Source organism: Lagenorhynchus albirostris, chromosome 10, assembly GCF_949774975.1.
Source record: "Lagenorhynchus albirostris chromosome 10, mLagAlb1.1, whole genome shotgun sequence".
NCBI classification, from domain to species: domain Eukaryota; kingdom Metazoa; phylum Chordata; class Mammalia; order Artiodactyla; family Delphinidae; genus Lagenorhynchus; species Lagenorhynchus albirostris.
Window position 1 is genome coordinate 39,208,929 of NC_083104.1, and position 16,549 is coordinate 39,225,477.

The 16,549-nt window shown below is 55.8% G+C and overlaps 1 protein-coding gene and 1 long non-coding RNA gene across 2 annotated transcripts; both read right to left on the reverse strand.

Annotated features, from left to right (window-relative positions):
* Positions 1–20: 20 nt before the first annotated feature.
* On the reverse strand, positions 21–14,728 carry P4HTM (prolyl 4-hydroxylase, transmembrane). The gene is made up of 9 exons (XM_060161947.1): positions 14,384–14,728; positions 14,086–14,167; positions 5,416–5,606; positions 4,460–4,556; positions 2,904–3,066; positions 2,159–2,344; positions 1,329–1,419; positions 1,000–1,123; positions 21–472 (listed from the first exon to the last, which is right to left on the reverse strand). The coding sequence occupies exons 1-9, from the start codon at positions 14,723–14,725 to the stop codon at positions 252–254; spliced, it is 1,497 nt and encodes a 498-aa protein (XP_060017930.1). The 5' UTR covers positions 14,726–14,728; the 3' UTR covers positions 21–251.
* On the reverse strand, positions 7,043–14,061 carry LOC132527032 (uncharacterized). Its single transcript, XR_009542815.1, has 3 exons — positions 12,559–14,061; positions 12,348–12,443; positions 7,043–7,683 (listed from the first exon to the last, which is right to left on the reverse strand). It is a non-coding gene; the product is annotated as an uncharacterized LOC132527032 (long non-coding RNA).
* Positions 14,729–16,549: the final 1,821 nt, after the last annotated feature.

Below are 16,549 nucleotides of genomic sequence, written 5' to 3' on the forward strand. Positions count from 1 at the left end.
CCCATTATGCCTACAGCCTGTTCCGAGGTTCTCGGCCCTGCAGCTCCAAGCCGCGTAGTTTTATTTGTTGGGGAAGCACGGGGCTGTACACAATAAATAACATGGATATAGGAACTGTGCCCTAATCGCGGCTGGAGGTGGGAATGGGGCAAAACATCGGCCAGGCCTTTGGCCTGCAGCTGGACAGGGGTAGGGCCCCCAACCTCGGGCAGCAGGCGACCTGCGGCTGGGGACCGCGACGGACACTCCCCTCAGAGTTCCACGCGAGTGTCGCGGTAGGCCCGGTCCAGGGTCCACTCCGGCTGCGAGTCGGCGCCACTTTCGCGGGCCAGGCGCGCCATCTCCTGCTGGAACAGTGCCTGCCGCGCCCGGCTGGGGTCCACGTTGATCCAGTTGTTGGCGATCCACTTAGTGCCACGCGTGACCAGGCAGCCTCCGTGCAGCGAGTAGTCGTCCACGTCGCCCACCCAACCTAGGAGAGGAGGATGGTGTGAGCAAGGGAGGGGACCAGAGGGAATCTAGGCTGGACTGAGCTTAGCTTGTGGGCTGACCTGAGCTTGGCCTCATATTGCCCAAGTGCATGGCAAGGGTAGGCTCAGCTGTGCACACCTTCAGTGGCAAACATCTGGCCACAAGGCCTCCTTGGGGGCTCAGCATCTTTCTCTAGCGAATGCCTTATCAACACCACTGGCTCTCTGAAATCAGCTTTCTTGCTGCCCGGCCTGTCCACAGCCCTTCCCAGTCTGAGCTACTAAGGTGCACGTGTCCCCCGCCCCAGTCAGCTGGAAGGCTAGGGCATCAAGGAATGACAGGGTTCCAGAGAGCCCAGGAGGCTGCACAGGTGCAGGCTGCTGAAGTCACTGAGGATGGTCTTTGGGAGGCACTAGGGGCAAAAAAACATTTGAAGGGCAGCCAGAAACAGCTCACCAGGGTGGCAACCAGGGCTGGGTAAAGGGAAGCTTCCCTCAAGGCAGCCCTGGCCTGGCCACAGGTCCTCACCTTGCCCATCAGGCAGGTAGTTGTACCAGAAGACTGCTGTGCCCTGGCGGGGCTTGACACGCAGGTTCCCCTTGTCACAGTGCCTCCGAGTGTCACGGAGGTCAACATCATCCTGAATCAGACTCTGTGGGCAGCAGAGTGGTGGGGTTTTCAAGCTGCCCTGACTGTATGGCCAGGAGCCTAAGGACAGGCAGTCAAAGGTGGCCAGAGGGAAACCAGTCAGATGTCCCCAGGGGACTGTTTAGGCCTCATCCCAGGTCTGGAGGGGTATGTACTGTTTGCCCAAGGCCCTGCCATCCCACCAGAGTAACAGCCCGGTTGGCCCTTACCATTTCGTCATAGGTTCTGTTGTCTGCTACAGGAAAGACAGTCTCGCCCCCACCGGTGACGTTGTTCAAATAAAACAGCACTGTCATGTAGCTGTAAGGCAGGGGGACTGTTGAGCAGGTTCCCAGCTGTGGATGCTTCCCAGGGGCTTACCTGTGGGCAGGATAAGCTGCCCAGGTCCCCAAGGGCCAGAGGGGCAGGCTGGGATCAGTGACAACACGGCAGGTCAGTACCAAGATGTCCCTAGCCCATTCTTCTTCCCACAAACCCAGTCTCTTTCTGTCAGTCACAATGTTTTTTTATGGCCAAGATCACAGGTGCAATTAGCTAAATTACATGGCCCTGACCAAGGGCCAGCTGGGAAAGGTAGGCTAGCAGAAGCAGCAAGATCATGCAGAGGGCTGGTTGTGACTAGAAGGGGCTGAGCCAGAGCAGCCACGTGAAGAGGAGAGACCTGCCACCATACCTTGGCAGGGGAGGGGGGCATAGCTTCAAAGGGAGAAGCTGAGGTCTCCAGCAGTGCCAGCAGGATCAATAACCAGGGAGGGAGTGGAAAGAATCAGGGGTCCAAACTTGCCCCTTGCCTGAGAGCTCTGGGGGCAGCTTTCAGTGTCTGTGGGTACCTCAGTCTGGCCACTGAGACAAGATGACCACCCCTTTGGGCCACTTGGTAAACAACCTGAGGGGAGAGATGGGGGTATCCTCGACCAGGATGGCCCAGCACTCTCCTGGCCCCATACCAAGGGGCAAGCCCACAGGGCAGGGCTGTGCTTGTGTCATCGGGGTGCCTGGTCTGGGAGTTGAAGACAGCCCTCAGGTGGGAGGTACTTGCCGGCAGGAGGTCTCGAAGGGTACAGACTCATTGGCTACCAGCTTGGTATGGGAGCAGATGGTCTCTGGGTACACAGGCCCGCTGTCCACGTGGGCATGGTAGTGGCCTCCCTCGCCATACCGCACGACCTGCAGCGGCTCGCTGAGTTCCACGATCTCAGGTGACAGGCGGGTGAGGCGCAGTACCCTGGTGGGCAGCAGGCATTCAGCTGGGCAGCCCCATGCCAGGTGGCACCCTGAGGGAGCTGGCAAGGTGGACCCTGGGCCTGCCACAAGCTCTGCCCCTATTTCCCCTGGAAGCTCCTTAAGCCACCCCAGACTGGCCCTGTAAGAGCAGGAAGGGGTTACTCATGATGAGCCCTTCTCCCTGGATGCCAGAGACATCCCTGGGTGGGAAAGATGAAATCTTCATTAAGTTGGGGGAGGGGGAGACACTCCCTCCAGGAAGGAGGCTGTTTATCTAAAACCCCTGGCTGCTCAGGGGCAGGGGGTCCTGTGGACAGAGATAAGAGATCACTTCTCTAATTAGCAGAAAACAAACATTCACTCTGTTTCTAATCCCAAATGTCTACTGTTTCCCACAATCAGGGCTAATTTGCTTTTGTTAATTGTCCCCTAATGAGTCCCAATCCTGGTCTAACAAGTGGAACTTAATCCTGAGTTGGCTAATCAATTCCGTTTTCTCAGTCTCAGCTAAGGACTTCTATGGGGGCCCTGCACCAGGGAGGACAGCCTCAGGTGCTCACCTCTGGCGGATGGCGCGCATAACGTGGTGGGCACCTTCGCCCTGGTAGAGCCACGTGTGGTGGCTGTTCCGCACCAGCTGGCTGGACTCTGCCTTGTGGCTCCTCATATACTTGTGAAAGTCGCGAAGGTCCATGTTGGAGAACTCCTGCCGGCTCAGCACTCCTGCACAGGGCACCCATCATTAATGCCCACCAAGCCCATGTGGGGAGGGCATAGTGGGGAGGCTGCACCTTCCTACCTACCCCAGGCCTCAGGCACTGGGGGGCCATGTGCACCTGTCCCTCAACCTGGACTCGGGTCAGATGAAATTGGCTTCTGTCACATTAGGCGCTACGGGAAGACCCAGAGAAGCTCATTTCCTCAGTTTAAGCCCTGGTTTTGCCCCCAAAAGGATGAAGCCCAACCCCTATTAGACTGGCCAGAGAGCAGGGTCTCCAAAGGAAGCTTAAGCCATATGGCCAGGACACTAGGCCAAGGACTGCCCTTGGCCCTCCAGCCTGGCTCTGTAGAGCATGATGGCCACTCTCTGGTCCTGTAGAGGGCGAAGAAAGAGAGCATTCAGTGTTGGGTTTTGTCCAGGGCCTTCCACACTGTAGGGTGTAAGCTGGGATCGGTCCCCAGGAGTTCCTTCGTGACCTCGGGTCTCATCCTGAGTGGAATACACCTGGCCAGTCCTGCCCGCTGGGTAAACCAGCCTACCTCAGCAGAGAAAGCCAGGCCACTCTCCCAAATGAGAACACTCTCCCCTGTTCCTGCTCAACCCACAAAGCTGGGCTGTATCCTCTTAGGGTTCTGGAAGAATAGCTGGTGTCTTTGCTACATGTTATCCTGGTTGACCCAACTGACACACTTCCATGCTTTGGCCCAGATTTCTCTGAGGGTGGGGGCACTCGAGGGCTGTGAGTCTGTCACGAGCTCTGCACATAGGGGCAGTAGCAGCATGATGCCCCTCCAGCCACAGGTCCCAGTCAGATTCTTCACTGTGGGTTCACCAGCCACAAAGCCATTCTTCCAAGTCCTATTTCCTCAACTGGTCCAGAACTTGGACATGAGGGTAATGACTACACCTCAGAAACTTCCTGGGGGTTATTACCAAAGGTGAGGGTGCTTACAGGACAGCACTCCTGCCCACATGACCCCAAGCAGTTACCATGACTCCAGGTGGGCAAGAAGAAGGCAAGGGGGACCTTGGTTAGACCAGAGAGGCCGACTGCTAGGGCAAGACCGTGTGCCTGGCTGGAGAGAGGCAGATGCCAAGCTGACCTCACTGTTCCTTTGCTCCCGCTATACCACTCTGCCCTCTGCCAGCCAGCAACCATACCTCCTGTACCCCAGATGCTGCCTGGTGAGGTCAAAAGAGCCTCCAAGAACTGCCCTCTAGACTGTCACCAAAGGGAATGGGAGAGTCTAGCTACTGCCTACTTCCCAGGGGTAAGGGCAAGGCTGGATCCTCACCTCCTCATCTCTGGCTACTCTAGAAGCTGGGCATAGAGGCTACCTGGCTTGGGGGGCAGGAGGCTCACAGCGACATAACTGTGGCAAGGTATGAGCTCACCATCACCATCAGGGTCAGCCTTGATCGCAGAGTACATCTCCTGAATGTTCTCTGGAGTCATCCACCGTCCATTTCCCAGGCGAGTCTGGGCCAGGACCTAAAGCACAAAATGGTGCCTCAGTGGGGTGGCCCCAGTGATGGAGAGTCACCAGAGCACAGACAGCTGCCTAGTTCCTTCTGTAGGGCTGAGGGTTCAGGTGATAGGGCATGGGTGAGGACGAAGGACAGAGCCCAAGGTCCCTGAGCTGAAGTGAGGGTAGGCAGAGAGGTCTAGAGGCATCTGGGGAGGAAGCCAGAAGACAGTCAAAAGACCTGTGGGCCATGACCATTCTCAGCCCTGGTGGGACTGTGGCTTCCATGGGGAACACTGTCAGCCTATTGGAGGCAGAGCAAAGGACAGGCCTGTGTCCCACCCAGATACCCCAGGTGCGGTGGGGGAGGCCAGGGCCTGGGTGCGAAAAGGGAAGAGGCACCATGGGGAGGCCTGGCCAGTGAACAACCACCAGGCCCCTTAGGAAGATCAGGCTCGGTGAGGCACTCTATATAGGCAAGGGACCCTGCACCCCACCAAGACCTCTCTCAGAAGCCTGGGTGTGAGGGGCATGCAGAGAGAGATGCAGACTTCTGGCTTCCTCTGAGCTGCCACCCCATCCACCATGAATTCTGTGGGGCTCCCAGCAACAGCAGCAAGGAATCCAGACCACAGACAGCACACCACCTGGGAACTGTGGCAATAAATGCCATCACCTCCAGGTAGATTCTCCTGCCATCCTCTGGGGTTCCCAGGGCAGCAAGGGGCTCTCTAGGAGGGAAAGTGGACCCTGGGCATGCCCAAGTTGATCTGAGGTGGCATCTGACTCTTGGGGCCAGGGCCGAGCAGTACAAGTGACCTGGCCACCAGAAACAATTTTGGGCATTCCCACCCTGGTGCCTACTCCAGGCCCCAGGATCCCAACCTCATGGAGCTGCAGGCGACCATCATGGTTTTGGTCCAGCAGCTGGAAGAGGTCCAGCTGGCTGATTTGCATTGTGCCCATTGCTTCCTCATACTCTTCGGTGGGCAGGATCTGGCTGCGTTGTAACCCCTTCATCTGTGCCAGGTGGATGATGAGCCGACACTCCTCATCACTCAAGAAGCCAGGGATTTCTGCCAGAAGAGGTGGGGTGGGGGGTGAGGCCAAGAACCGGGCCAGGACGCTGATGCACCAATAAATACCTTCCTCTCTGCAGGGTTCTTGGGGTAGTCCCTGTCCCCTGCTGGTCACCAAGTCAGGAGGACTTCACATCTGCTCTAGACCGTGACCCCAAGGTCAAGTTGTCCTGCAAAGGTTAGCCAGCGTTTGGAACATGGGGCCTCTCTTTTTGATGCCGAGAGCACACAATTTCCAGGGGAGTCCTGGGAGGTGAGCCAGAGCAAAGCTGGGGATGGGCTAACCCACCTTGGAGTGGGACCAAAGGCCAGAGGGTGGACCTGAGGGGTAGAGGGGTGACCTCCACTCCTTACTGGGTATATATTTTAAAAGGGCGGGGGGAATGTTGGCAGGTTTTTGCCTTCATTATTGCTTTTCGGCATTGTTCAAATAAAAACAAAGTGAATACATCCAGCATTCTAGGCCTTGCCCTCCATTCTCTTGCACAAGTGGGTGCTGGTCATCCGTCCACTACTGAGTTGCCCAGCGCTGGGAGGTCAGTGGGGGTCACTCAGGTTTTTAGCAGATGCTCTGAGAAGATGCCCCAGTGTCCTTTGCTTTGGGAACAAATGTACACTGAACGCCTACTCCATGCCTCTAAGCCCAAGTAAAGGCCAGTCAGGCCTGGGGCTTAGCTCCAGTGGCTGGATGACCCCACACCAGCTCCACAAGCAGCTCAGTGGAGCTGGAACACGAAGCTCACACCTGGCGAGCCCACATCCCAGTGACTCCAGGCACTTCCAGGGCTGGAGCCTGGGCCTTGCTTCATTCTCTTGTTCCTGGGAGAGAGGACTTCCTTTGACGGGGCACAAGAGGCCCACACAGGAACTGACTGGAGGAAGGGCCATGCCGCCACTGTGACCCCTCAGAACTCCTGCAGAGTGGTCTGCCACTTTTCTGGGTTATTCTCTCAGCATGAAGTTCCAGTCATTGCCAAGAGTAAGGGAAATGGCCACTCGGAGCCAGGATTGGAGCAGCCTTTAATAGTAATCACAGCAGATCACACTTAGGGAGCACAGACTCTGTGTCCTGTCCTAAGCATGTCATCAACCCCGTAATCCGTATACTCATCCTAGAAAACCAGGCCCCATTAATTCACCCTTCCTCTCCCTGAGGATCCCCCAAGCACAGAGACATCAGCAACTTGGCCAGGGCCCCACAGGCTGTCGTACTCCAGAACCCAGGCTCACAGCCAGATTCAGCTTCCATAGGTAGGTGACCCAGATGCGATGACACTGAGGACAGGACAAAAGCCACCCCACCCCACCCCCACCTCCAGCCTGCCTGATCCCCTCAACCTGTCAAACCCAGAAAGGGTGTGAGCCATCCACTGGGGGACCAAATTGCTAATCACCAGTCACCTCCTGATCATTTAAAAAGATAAACAAACAAGAAAAGTAAACCAGAAAAAGAAAACACAGGCCCAGGTTTCTTCAGTTTATTAGGTGCCAGTCATTCACAGGCCCAAAGGAGATGCCACCCTCTATACAGCCCCCTGCCACGTGCTATTCAAATGCAAACAGCCCAGGTCAGCACACTGGGGCCTAACCAGGTGGGTCTGAGCACATGGAAGCTGGGCAAACATTGGCTCCTGGGGTGTGGGTATAGCCCTTATAAAGCCCCCAACCTCAGTGCACTGAGACCAAGGCAGAGAAAGCAGGTGATGGATCAAGGGCTGTGGCAGCTGGTGGCACTGGTGGTGCTGTCGGGTGACGGTGGGGCAGGGGCTCCCTGGGGCCCCATGCGGTGCATGGCCATTCCCCAAGCCATGGCGCTGTGCCACGACACTGGCTACACAGAGATGCGGCTACCCCACTTGCTGGACCATGACACAGCAGCCGAGGCCATCCAGCAGTCAGTCAGCTGGTTGCCCCTGCTGGCCAGGGAGTGCGACCCTGATGTGCGCCTCTTCCTCTGCTCGCTCTTTGCCCCGGTGTGCCTCGACAGGTAGGGCAGGGGCTCCCAGGTAAGGGTGGGGGCCTCTCCTCAGCCAGGGCCTGCTCTGGAAGCTCTTCACTAATCATTGCTGTGTACCTATCAGTGACAGGAGGATGAAGGATTGTTTTGTCAGGGTGTTGCTGGCAGAGAGCGCAGATGCCCATGGGACACAGGAGACATAGGCAGGGGACTATCAATGGTGTGCACCCTTGGTCTGGATCCACAAATCAACAAGGGCTCTTAAATGTCAAGGTAGGGCAAGTGAGCAGCTCGCTCTAGGCTAGGGGCTGAGAACCCCTCTCCAGTGAGGTGTGGCAACTCTGTCTGCCCAAAGGATCCTGGCCAGAGATGGAGCCATGGCTCATCTGGTGGCTTTTTCTCTGAGTCCAGAGATTGCAAGGCTGATTCCTCTTCCCCAGCCTAACCTACCCCGTGAACAACAGCTCCCTCAGTTTCTTCTTTGCAGAGCCAGGGCCCTTCCTAGAGCCTCAGGATGACCATGCCTGTAGCAGCAAGAATGGGCTCTTTCAGAAACTGAGGATTGGGCCCCTTTGCTCTTGGCCAACCCCAGTCCTGGCTAGAAACTGCAGTGTCCTGCAGGCCTTTCAGGACAAGAGGGAGGGCCCTGCTTTCTCCCTCCAAGATGGGGAGTGAAGGCCCAGAGTGCAGGGTCCCTCCCACAGCCCTCTCCCAGGCACTAGGCATCCACCGGAGCTGTAGGGGGAGATGCACTGCAAAGGTGGAAAGCAGCCTGGGCCAGGGCAGGGGTGGGGCTGGGATTACAAGACAGAAGGGCTGGGAGACCCAGGGCTGAGGGCTAAGATTTCAGCAAGCAAAGGAGCAAGAAGCCCAGCTGCAGGGCTGTTGCTAGGTGACCAGGGTGTCGTTGCCCAACAACTGTGGAGCTTCTGGCCAGGCCTAGAGCTAGGAGCACACAGAGGCCCCAGCTTGGAATCCAGGAACCCTGGTCCTGAGCACCCGCTGCCCCTGACACTTTCCCTGCCCTGCAGGGTCATCTACCCGTGCCGAAGCCTGTGCGAGGCCGTGCAGACCAGCTGCGCCCCCATCATGGCCTGCTATGGCTACCCCTGGCCAGCCATCCTGCACTGCGGACGCTTCCCCGCCGGCCACGGCCTCTGCATGGCTGCCATCTCCAACGGCTCCCGCCTGAGCCGCCCACGTGAGTCTCTACACAGCTTCTAGGCTGGTCTAACCCTTTCTCAGCCCCACAGGCTGCACCCCACCCTTTCAAATCACAACTCTCGGGGATCAGGTAACTGGGTCTCTCTGGTGGGAAAGAAGAGGGACAACCCACAGCGGCCATCCATCTCAGAAAGGGTAAAGAACAAGGGGAAAGTGGGAGAAACCCCTGCTGATGGCTCCCCTCCTCCACCCGGGGTCCAGGGGGAGCCTCACTCAGCTCCTCCCCCCAGTGCCGCGTGCCAGCTGCAGGGACTGTGAGTTGCAGGACACCAGCTCGTCCAAGGAGGTCCTGGACACGCTCTGCGCTAGCGATTTTGGTGAGCCTCTGGTGCCCAGCACCCCTTACACCCCCTTACAAGTGAGTTCATTACAACTCCTGGCTTGGTGCTAAGACAAAAGAAAGAGGCGATACCCAAACATTATGCCTGATTAGAACTAAAAAATAAGTTCCTTTAATAATTGCTAAAAAACCAACATTCCAGGAGGACAGGCCTTCTCTAGGACCCTGATTCCAAGAGCAGAACATCAGACAAGAGGGTTTGGCTTACCAGGTGGAGGGGAAGATGGGGATACTCAGAGGGGCCAGGCTCATCACCTCGGCCCTCTGATCCCATTCAGCAGTGAAGGTTAGGCTCTCCTGGCGCAGTGGGTCATCCTCCGGACCCTCAGACTGCGACCTGGACTCACAGCTAGAGGTGCTGAAGGCGGGCTCACTGCCCCCTGGGGAGCTGGCGCCTACTCTGCGATGCTGGCTACAGCTGGATGCCACATGTGTGTACAACCTCCTGCGCGGAAAGTATGCTGGGACCTACGTGCTGAGTGGGGAGGTGCAGGGTCACGGTCTGCTGGTAACCACGGCCTATGGTTGGAGCCAGGGCCACAGAAATCTGCAGCTGGCCATGTGCAGGTGGCATCATCACCAGTGCCCAGAATAGAGTCAACCCAGGTGGGGAGAGCCTGGGACTTTATAGCCACAGCCTCTGCAGTGGCCACGCAGACCATGTGCTCCCCTGGACACACATAAAACCCTCTTTCTGCTGCCCTCCATGGATATTTGCAGACCAGAGTCCAGAGTAACTCCAAGGCTCACCCAGGACCAGCACAAGGCAGGACAGAAGTCCACTTCTGTGGTCCTTCCTCCTGGAAAAAGTCAGCTAGCCTTGTGTGCTGGGCAGGCAAGACTACCTTTCTGAACTTCCCAGACCTGGGATGCCGGCCTGGCTGATGCCCTGCTCCTGCCCACAAGCCCCAGCATCCCAAGCTGAGCCTCAGGGCAGGCACAAAGCCTCAGGCTACGCTCACCCAGGCACTATGCTGCTTGTCAAGCCCCAGACAGACTCAATTATATCTTCCTGACCTTTACTGAGTCCACAATCCTGCCAAGCAGCGGGCCTGTGGAACAGCAGGGGGGTTCATACAGAAAACTGCATTAAGCTGCTTACAAACCTGAACTAATATGCATACTACAATTCTTTCCCTACTTCTGCGCTTCTGTCAAGAGAGCACAGTGGTCTTATGTAACTGCTTTATTGTTTTTTTTAAGCTGAAAAAGAATAGGTCTGGAAATCCTATAATAAAGCAGTTATGGTTTTAACATACATTGTTTTGTGTACTGGTATCAATTACTCATTTACCTTAAATAGTTAAGAAAGTGGACTAAAACTCTTGCTGGCCCACTGGAAGTGCCCCCTGCTGCTCTTGAAGAGGGTGCCAAATAAGGAGGCACCTGCCCAGGGTGATGGTGGAGGCCACTCTGCACACAAAGACAGGTGCTGGACTGGCTGAGAGTATCTAGTAAACCCCTCCAGCTGGCCAATAATTGTCAGCAGTAGACTCTGGCCGCTGGACACACAGCCATATCAAATCAGGCCTTCCACACATGCAGCTAACCTTTAGGGGCAAAGACACAATTAACAAATAAATACAGAAGATAGTTTCCAATGATGCTAAGCGCTGAGAAGAAAACGGAGCAGGCTGACGCAACAGAGAGCCTGGAAACCTCTTGAGACCAGTCTGAGGTGGAGAGAGGTCTCTGAGGAGGCGAGGTTTGAGCAGAGGCCTGATGCGGGGGAAGGCACCCTCAGTGAGAGCCAAGTCTGAGGCTTCTGGTGGAGGGAACTGTGCATATAAAGGTGCCAAGGCAGGACTTCCCTGGTGACGTAGTGGTTAAGAGTCCGCCTGCCAATGCAGGGGACACGGGTTCGAGCCCTGGTCCAGGAGGACTCCACATGCTGCGGAGCAACTGGGCCCGTGTGCCACAACTACTGAGCCTGCGCTCTAGAGCCTGCGAGTCACAACTACTGAGCCCGCGTGCCACAGCTACTGAAGCCCACGAGCCTAGAGTCTGTGCTCTGCAACGAGAAGCCACCGCAATGAGAAGCCCGTGCACCCTGAGGGGTAGCCCCCGCTCACCGCAACTAGAGAAAGCCCACACGCAGCAACGAAGACCCAACACAGCCAAAAATAAATTAATTAATTAAAAAAAAAAGGCGCCAAGGCAGCAATGAGCTTGGTGTCTGAGAATCAACAGGGGGTGAGTGAGGGAAGGGTGGTGGGAGATGAGGTCTGAGAGATGAGAGGGTCTTGGAGCACCAAATGAGACGTAGAAGTGGAATGGGAAATCATGGAGGCTTTTAAGGAAGGGAGTGATGAGATCTGATCTGCTGTTTAAATACAGAATGAGTGTGAGGTGGAGGGAGAAGTGAGCCACATGAGAGAAAGCAATGTCCCTAGAGAGGCGACAGTGAGTCAGAACTGGAACACCTCCCTTCTGAACTGAACAGGACAACGGTCCAAATCCTTGGAAAATGCCTACCACAGTCAAGCAGGTATCCTCCAGGAACTCACGGGGGGGCCTTTTGTGGCCCAGGTCCCACTTACCAAATGTCTCTAGGAACAAAGGTGGGAAACAGGAAATTTCCCCCAAAGGGAGAGGCTGAAGGTTACGTGAGGATTTCCCTGTGAAGTGGTGGGGTTCCCTTCCAAAGAGATGGAGGCACCCTAGGGTAAAACCCAGTCCCCTTGCCCCAGCTGACACCCTGAACACCTACCCCTTGAGCCCTGGCATTTTGGGTCCCTGATGGTGGGTCACAGTAGGGCAAGGTGGCATAGCGGGCCCATTCTCCTTGGGCCCTGCCTGCCTCTTTAGGGCGACAGTAGGTGGATGGACAGGCAGGCACAGAAAACAGAGACACTGCTCCTTCTTGGGGTGAGGCTTCCTTCTTTGGATTCATCCAACACCACGTTCAGGAACTGCCCCTCCTTGGACACCCTCTCCCCTGTGGTTAGCCTGTCTCACAACTGGACTTCTTATAATCACTGACCTCTTCCTCATTTGTCTCACCTCATTTCACCAAGCAGCAAGCCCCAGGACTTTCTGAGTAAAACCTGGGACATCTTTCACCAACAGACTCAAAGGTAGTGTAAGAGTTTTGGAGGAAATGAGAACAACGATTAGGAAGGTCTTGCTGCAACTGCCCAGTTCTCCTAATCATGCCCTTTGTAATTTATCTGCACAAACAGAAACCCATCTGATGGCTTAACCAGAATCAGTTTACCTTTTGTCAAATCTCTTCTGCTTCCCGTAATGTACTCTTGGTGACTTCGGGTCTGGGTTTCTCATTCTCTGCTTTGTAGGACTTTGATGCAACAAGCTGCATGTTAGGGGGTTAGGGTTAGGGGTTATGCCTCATGGCTCACTTAACCTAACATATGTCTGAATTAAGTATATACGGGTCCAAAAAGGCTGATGAGAGAAAGTACACCCACCTCAATGTGGCCGTCTCACAACAGTGGAGTAGTAATGGGGAGAGTTGTTCCCTTGCCTGGATCACCTGTTCCTTGACAGCCACCTGGCTTCATCCCACAGCTCCTGTGGGTCTGTGCTCAAATATCCTTCTCAGGGAGGCCCACCCTGACCACCTTACTCAGTTTCAACCCCAGTTGAAATTCTGCCTTACTTGTCTGTGATCACTTATCACCATCTGACACACCATGCGTGTTTATTTGTCTGTAACCTCATTCGACTGTCAGCTTCAGGTGTTTTTTGTTTTCCTATTTTGTCCAATTCTGTATTCCCGGCACCTGAACTAGTGCTTTGCTCAGACTTCAACATTATGCAATAATAATAATAATCTTTTAGTGCCTTCCCTACAACAGGACTGACATCCTAATCTATGTGAAATCATTCTCACAGGTCTAGGCATAATCCCCAACCAGGGCCCTCCGCCTTAGGGTTGACAGCATGCGCTCAGATGCTCTGCTTTGGTTCCCAGTCCCCTCCTGAAAGCCCCTTACCCCTTCCATCCCCCAGCAGCCAGGAACACCTCAGGTCTGCAGGTAAGTGTGTCACTGAGGCTGGGTACCCAGGACTGGGGTGTGAAAACCTATCTTGGGCAAGGTCATGGGTCTGGAGACCCCCATCTTGTTGGTACTGGTAGTCTTTGAAGGACTTCAGGGTCTTCACAACTAGCACGTTGGCTTTAGAGTGCAGGCTGTAGAGAAAGTCTGCCTTGTTCTAATCCTAGCTTCACCCTGAACTAGCTGTGTGAGCCTGGCCAAGCAACAGGGGCTCTCTGTGCCTCACTTTCTCACCCACTAGCCTGACAGTGGGACCTACACACACCTCATAGAGGGGTTGTGAGAATTAAATGGAATGATCACATAAGTCTAGCACATAACAAGAGCTCAGAAAATGTGAGCTATGATGCTGGTTCCAAATGAGGTCACCCTGGAAGGCTCTGCCTACTGTAATGGCTGAACACAAAACTCCATCCTAAGAAGAATCCCAGAGTGCTGGTAGCAAAGGCTGGTGCCCTTGTGGGGCAGGTTTGGGGGGGCACCAGCTTACCCACATTTGGACAGCCTGCTTATCAGACCCACTTTGGGAGTGGAATTTCCCCTTACAGGTCCTGAGATCAGCTAGGACCTGGTTATCAGTCTGTCCGACCCTCCCCCCATTCTAGAATGTGACAGAATTAACCATGGCAGGGAGCCTCCAAAGACAGTTTCAATGAAATGTTTAGACACTAGCTTCTAGATCACATTGCTCAGCCCTGTGATGGAAGGATCAGCTGCAGAGAGTAGGGGTCACAGAGGGGAGTGTGGAAAGGTCAGCCTGTCACCCTATATTGGAGATGGGGGCGGGTACCTCACTTGGGGCAACCTCTGGGTGGAAAAGAAAGGGCTACTTTGAAACAGCCATTTTCAAAACAGTAGTCACGTGGTCAAATGAGCCTCAAGGCAGCCACCAAATCGTAGCCCCTGACCCTTCCTGGGGGTGCCCAGCGAACTTACCGAAGAGCAGCGGCTTGAGGCTGAGGGTTCGGATGAAGTGATCCCTGTCGGCGACCAGCTGGACCTTGCGCTCATACCCCACCTAAGGGAAAGCGGCACAGCGGGCAGCTCGGGCGCCAGGCCCCTACGTGCGAGAAAGGAAAAGACGCCCCGGCCCGGTGGGCGGCGGCGGGCGAGTGAGGGGGTGCGCGCGGCAGGCCGGGACGGCGCAGGGAGCAGCGTGGAGCCCCGGGCTGACTGCCGGCCTTCTCGGGCTCGGCGGTGCAGGGCCTGGAGCGCGCCGCGGCGGAGGCCTCACCTTGATGCCCTCCAGCCGCGTGAGGGGAGGTAAGGTTGGCGCGGGCCCGGGGCCCTGGGCCCGGCGCTGGGGCCCGGGGTCGCTGCTGTCGTCGCCGTTGCTGTAGTGTACGAAGAGCAGCAGCGCCAGCACGTTGCCCAGGTACAGGTGCACGAACACCATCAGCACCAGGAAGTAAGCGCGCGAGCAGATGCCGCGAGGCTTGCACAGCGGCCGGACCGGTGTGTCCTCACAGTCACCCAGTCCCGCCGCTGCCCCGGCCGGGTCGTGCTGGGGCGGCGCCCACTGAGGACTCACAGCCTCAGGCCGCCGGCCTGCCGCCGCCGCCGCCGCCGCCGCCATGGTGCCCAGGTTGCGCGCGCACCCAGGGGAGGGGCCGCGGGGTTGTCAGCGTCGCGCAGCGCCGTAGCCAGAACCACCGCCGCCGAGCCAGCGCGCGCGGCGGTCACCAGCAGGGGGTTCCTGGGGATCCCGCGCCCGCGCTGCACTCAAGATCTCCGCTTCTTGAACCCCGGCCCACACTGAAGTTCCTCTTCCCGAGCTGCTTTATCGTTAGTAGGAGATGCACACTCCCCAGGGCAGAAGCCGCCCCCCAAATGTAGATGCAGACAAGAGCAGCACAGTTACAGGAAACCCCACTGGTAGTTCCTCCGTTCCCCGGTTGAGACGCACTTCCCTCTTCCCGGAACAGTATGGTCTGCATTTTCTCGCTCCCAGGAGTGGGGTGGCAACAAGGAGGAGGCAGTGCCAAAAGATGATTCAATATTGCGGCGGGTTGGGGCGCCGCGGAATCCGATGACTGCGCACATTGTGGTGGCGTCGGACCCAAGGCATTCGGCACTGACACTCGCCAGTGTAGGCGGCCAAGAAACGCCTTGGAGGTCTGCTCTGCGGTCGGTCTGAACCTCCCGGGAAGGGCTGCAGGAGTCAGGTCTTAGGAAGCAACCGCCTGATGTGCGGGGTCGCATAGACGGGGGACCCAGTCTGGAGTGGTCAGACAGGGCTTCCTGGAGGAGCCCTGGCACCCTAACAGTAACCTGCAGGAATGCTGCAGGTGCTCAGGTTCACAGGAACTCTCCTTGCCTCAGCGCTGGCACATATGAAGAGGGAGAAAGGGACTTTTCCATAATTGAGACACCAACGCCTCGGAGGAAAGTTAAACCCAGATTATCCCCAAATATGGATGTGGGAGGACATACCAGTGGCCAAGTGCCCAAACCTGGTCTTTTTCGTTCTCTGCTCACCCCCACCCCCACCCCCGAGGTGGACATGCAGACAAGAGGAACATCATTGAGGCAGGTCCCACCGGTGGTTTGTCTTTACACTGTTAAGACGCCCTCCCCCTCCAACTTCCTCCCAGACAAGTAGAGTGTGCATTTTCTGGTCTCCTCAGTAGGGCAGCCCCATCTTCTTCTCTTGGAGATTCTACACACAATGGCAGATTTCATCAGTGCCCAAGTATTGGGTTGGCCAAAAAGTTTGTTCAGGTTTTTCCATAACATGTTGCTGAACTTTTTGGCCAACCCAATACATGGGTTCATCCAGTCACCTTTAGGGACTATCTTGTCAATCTCCTTAGGAAACTAGAGAAGCACTGTCCAATAAAAGGAGAAGTTCTGGATGTTTTCAAGGGGGGGGGGCAGGGCAGGTGGCAATGGGAACCTTTGGGGCTCAGCCAAAGCTGGGATGCTGACCAAACACCTCCAGTGGTCCAGCATCCTGCTTCAGATGGAGTAGGAACTCAGCTCTGTAGGCAACTGGCAAGTCTGGACTCTCCCAACATGGAGGCAAAGACAGAGGCAGCGAGGACCTGGCCCTTCTTCCTGAAATGAATTCCAGATGTCATGGTTTTCTGGTATCCATGAATGAATGTTGAGACCATTTCCTTTTTAGCTTTTTAAAACCTATAATTAAATCACCACAAAATGCTCATGTTCCTTAAACTATTTTCCTGAACTCCATTCTCCTAAGTTCCTATTACCACTATCCAATTGAGTTACGCTTACTGCTATGCACAGCTAACATCACCAGAGGGGCAAGCAGGTTGGGTGGGAAGTGGGGGGCGCCTCACCCCCTTTCTGCTCTGCCTGCTATTGGCTATGGGAATTTCACAACCACAGCATAAACTATAATTTCTTGACCTTTTAAAAGCTATGGCCTTTTTGA

Bases quoted from the DNA above. Each gene is read 5' to 3' on its own strand.
- P4HTM (XM_060161947.1), bottom strand. From the start codon at position 14,725: ATGGCGGCGGCGGCGGCGGCGGCGGCAGGCCGGCGGCCTGAGGCTGTG. The intron at 2,345-2,903 runs GTGAGCACCTGA...GCTGCCCACCAG, and splicing joins ATGCGCGCCATCCGCCAGAG to GGTACTGCGCCTCACCCGCC. The intron at 473-999 runs GTGAGGACCTGT...CTCCTCTCCTAG, and splicing joins CTACCTGCCTGATGGGCAAG to GTTGGGTGGGCGACGTGGAC.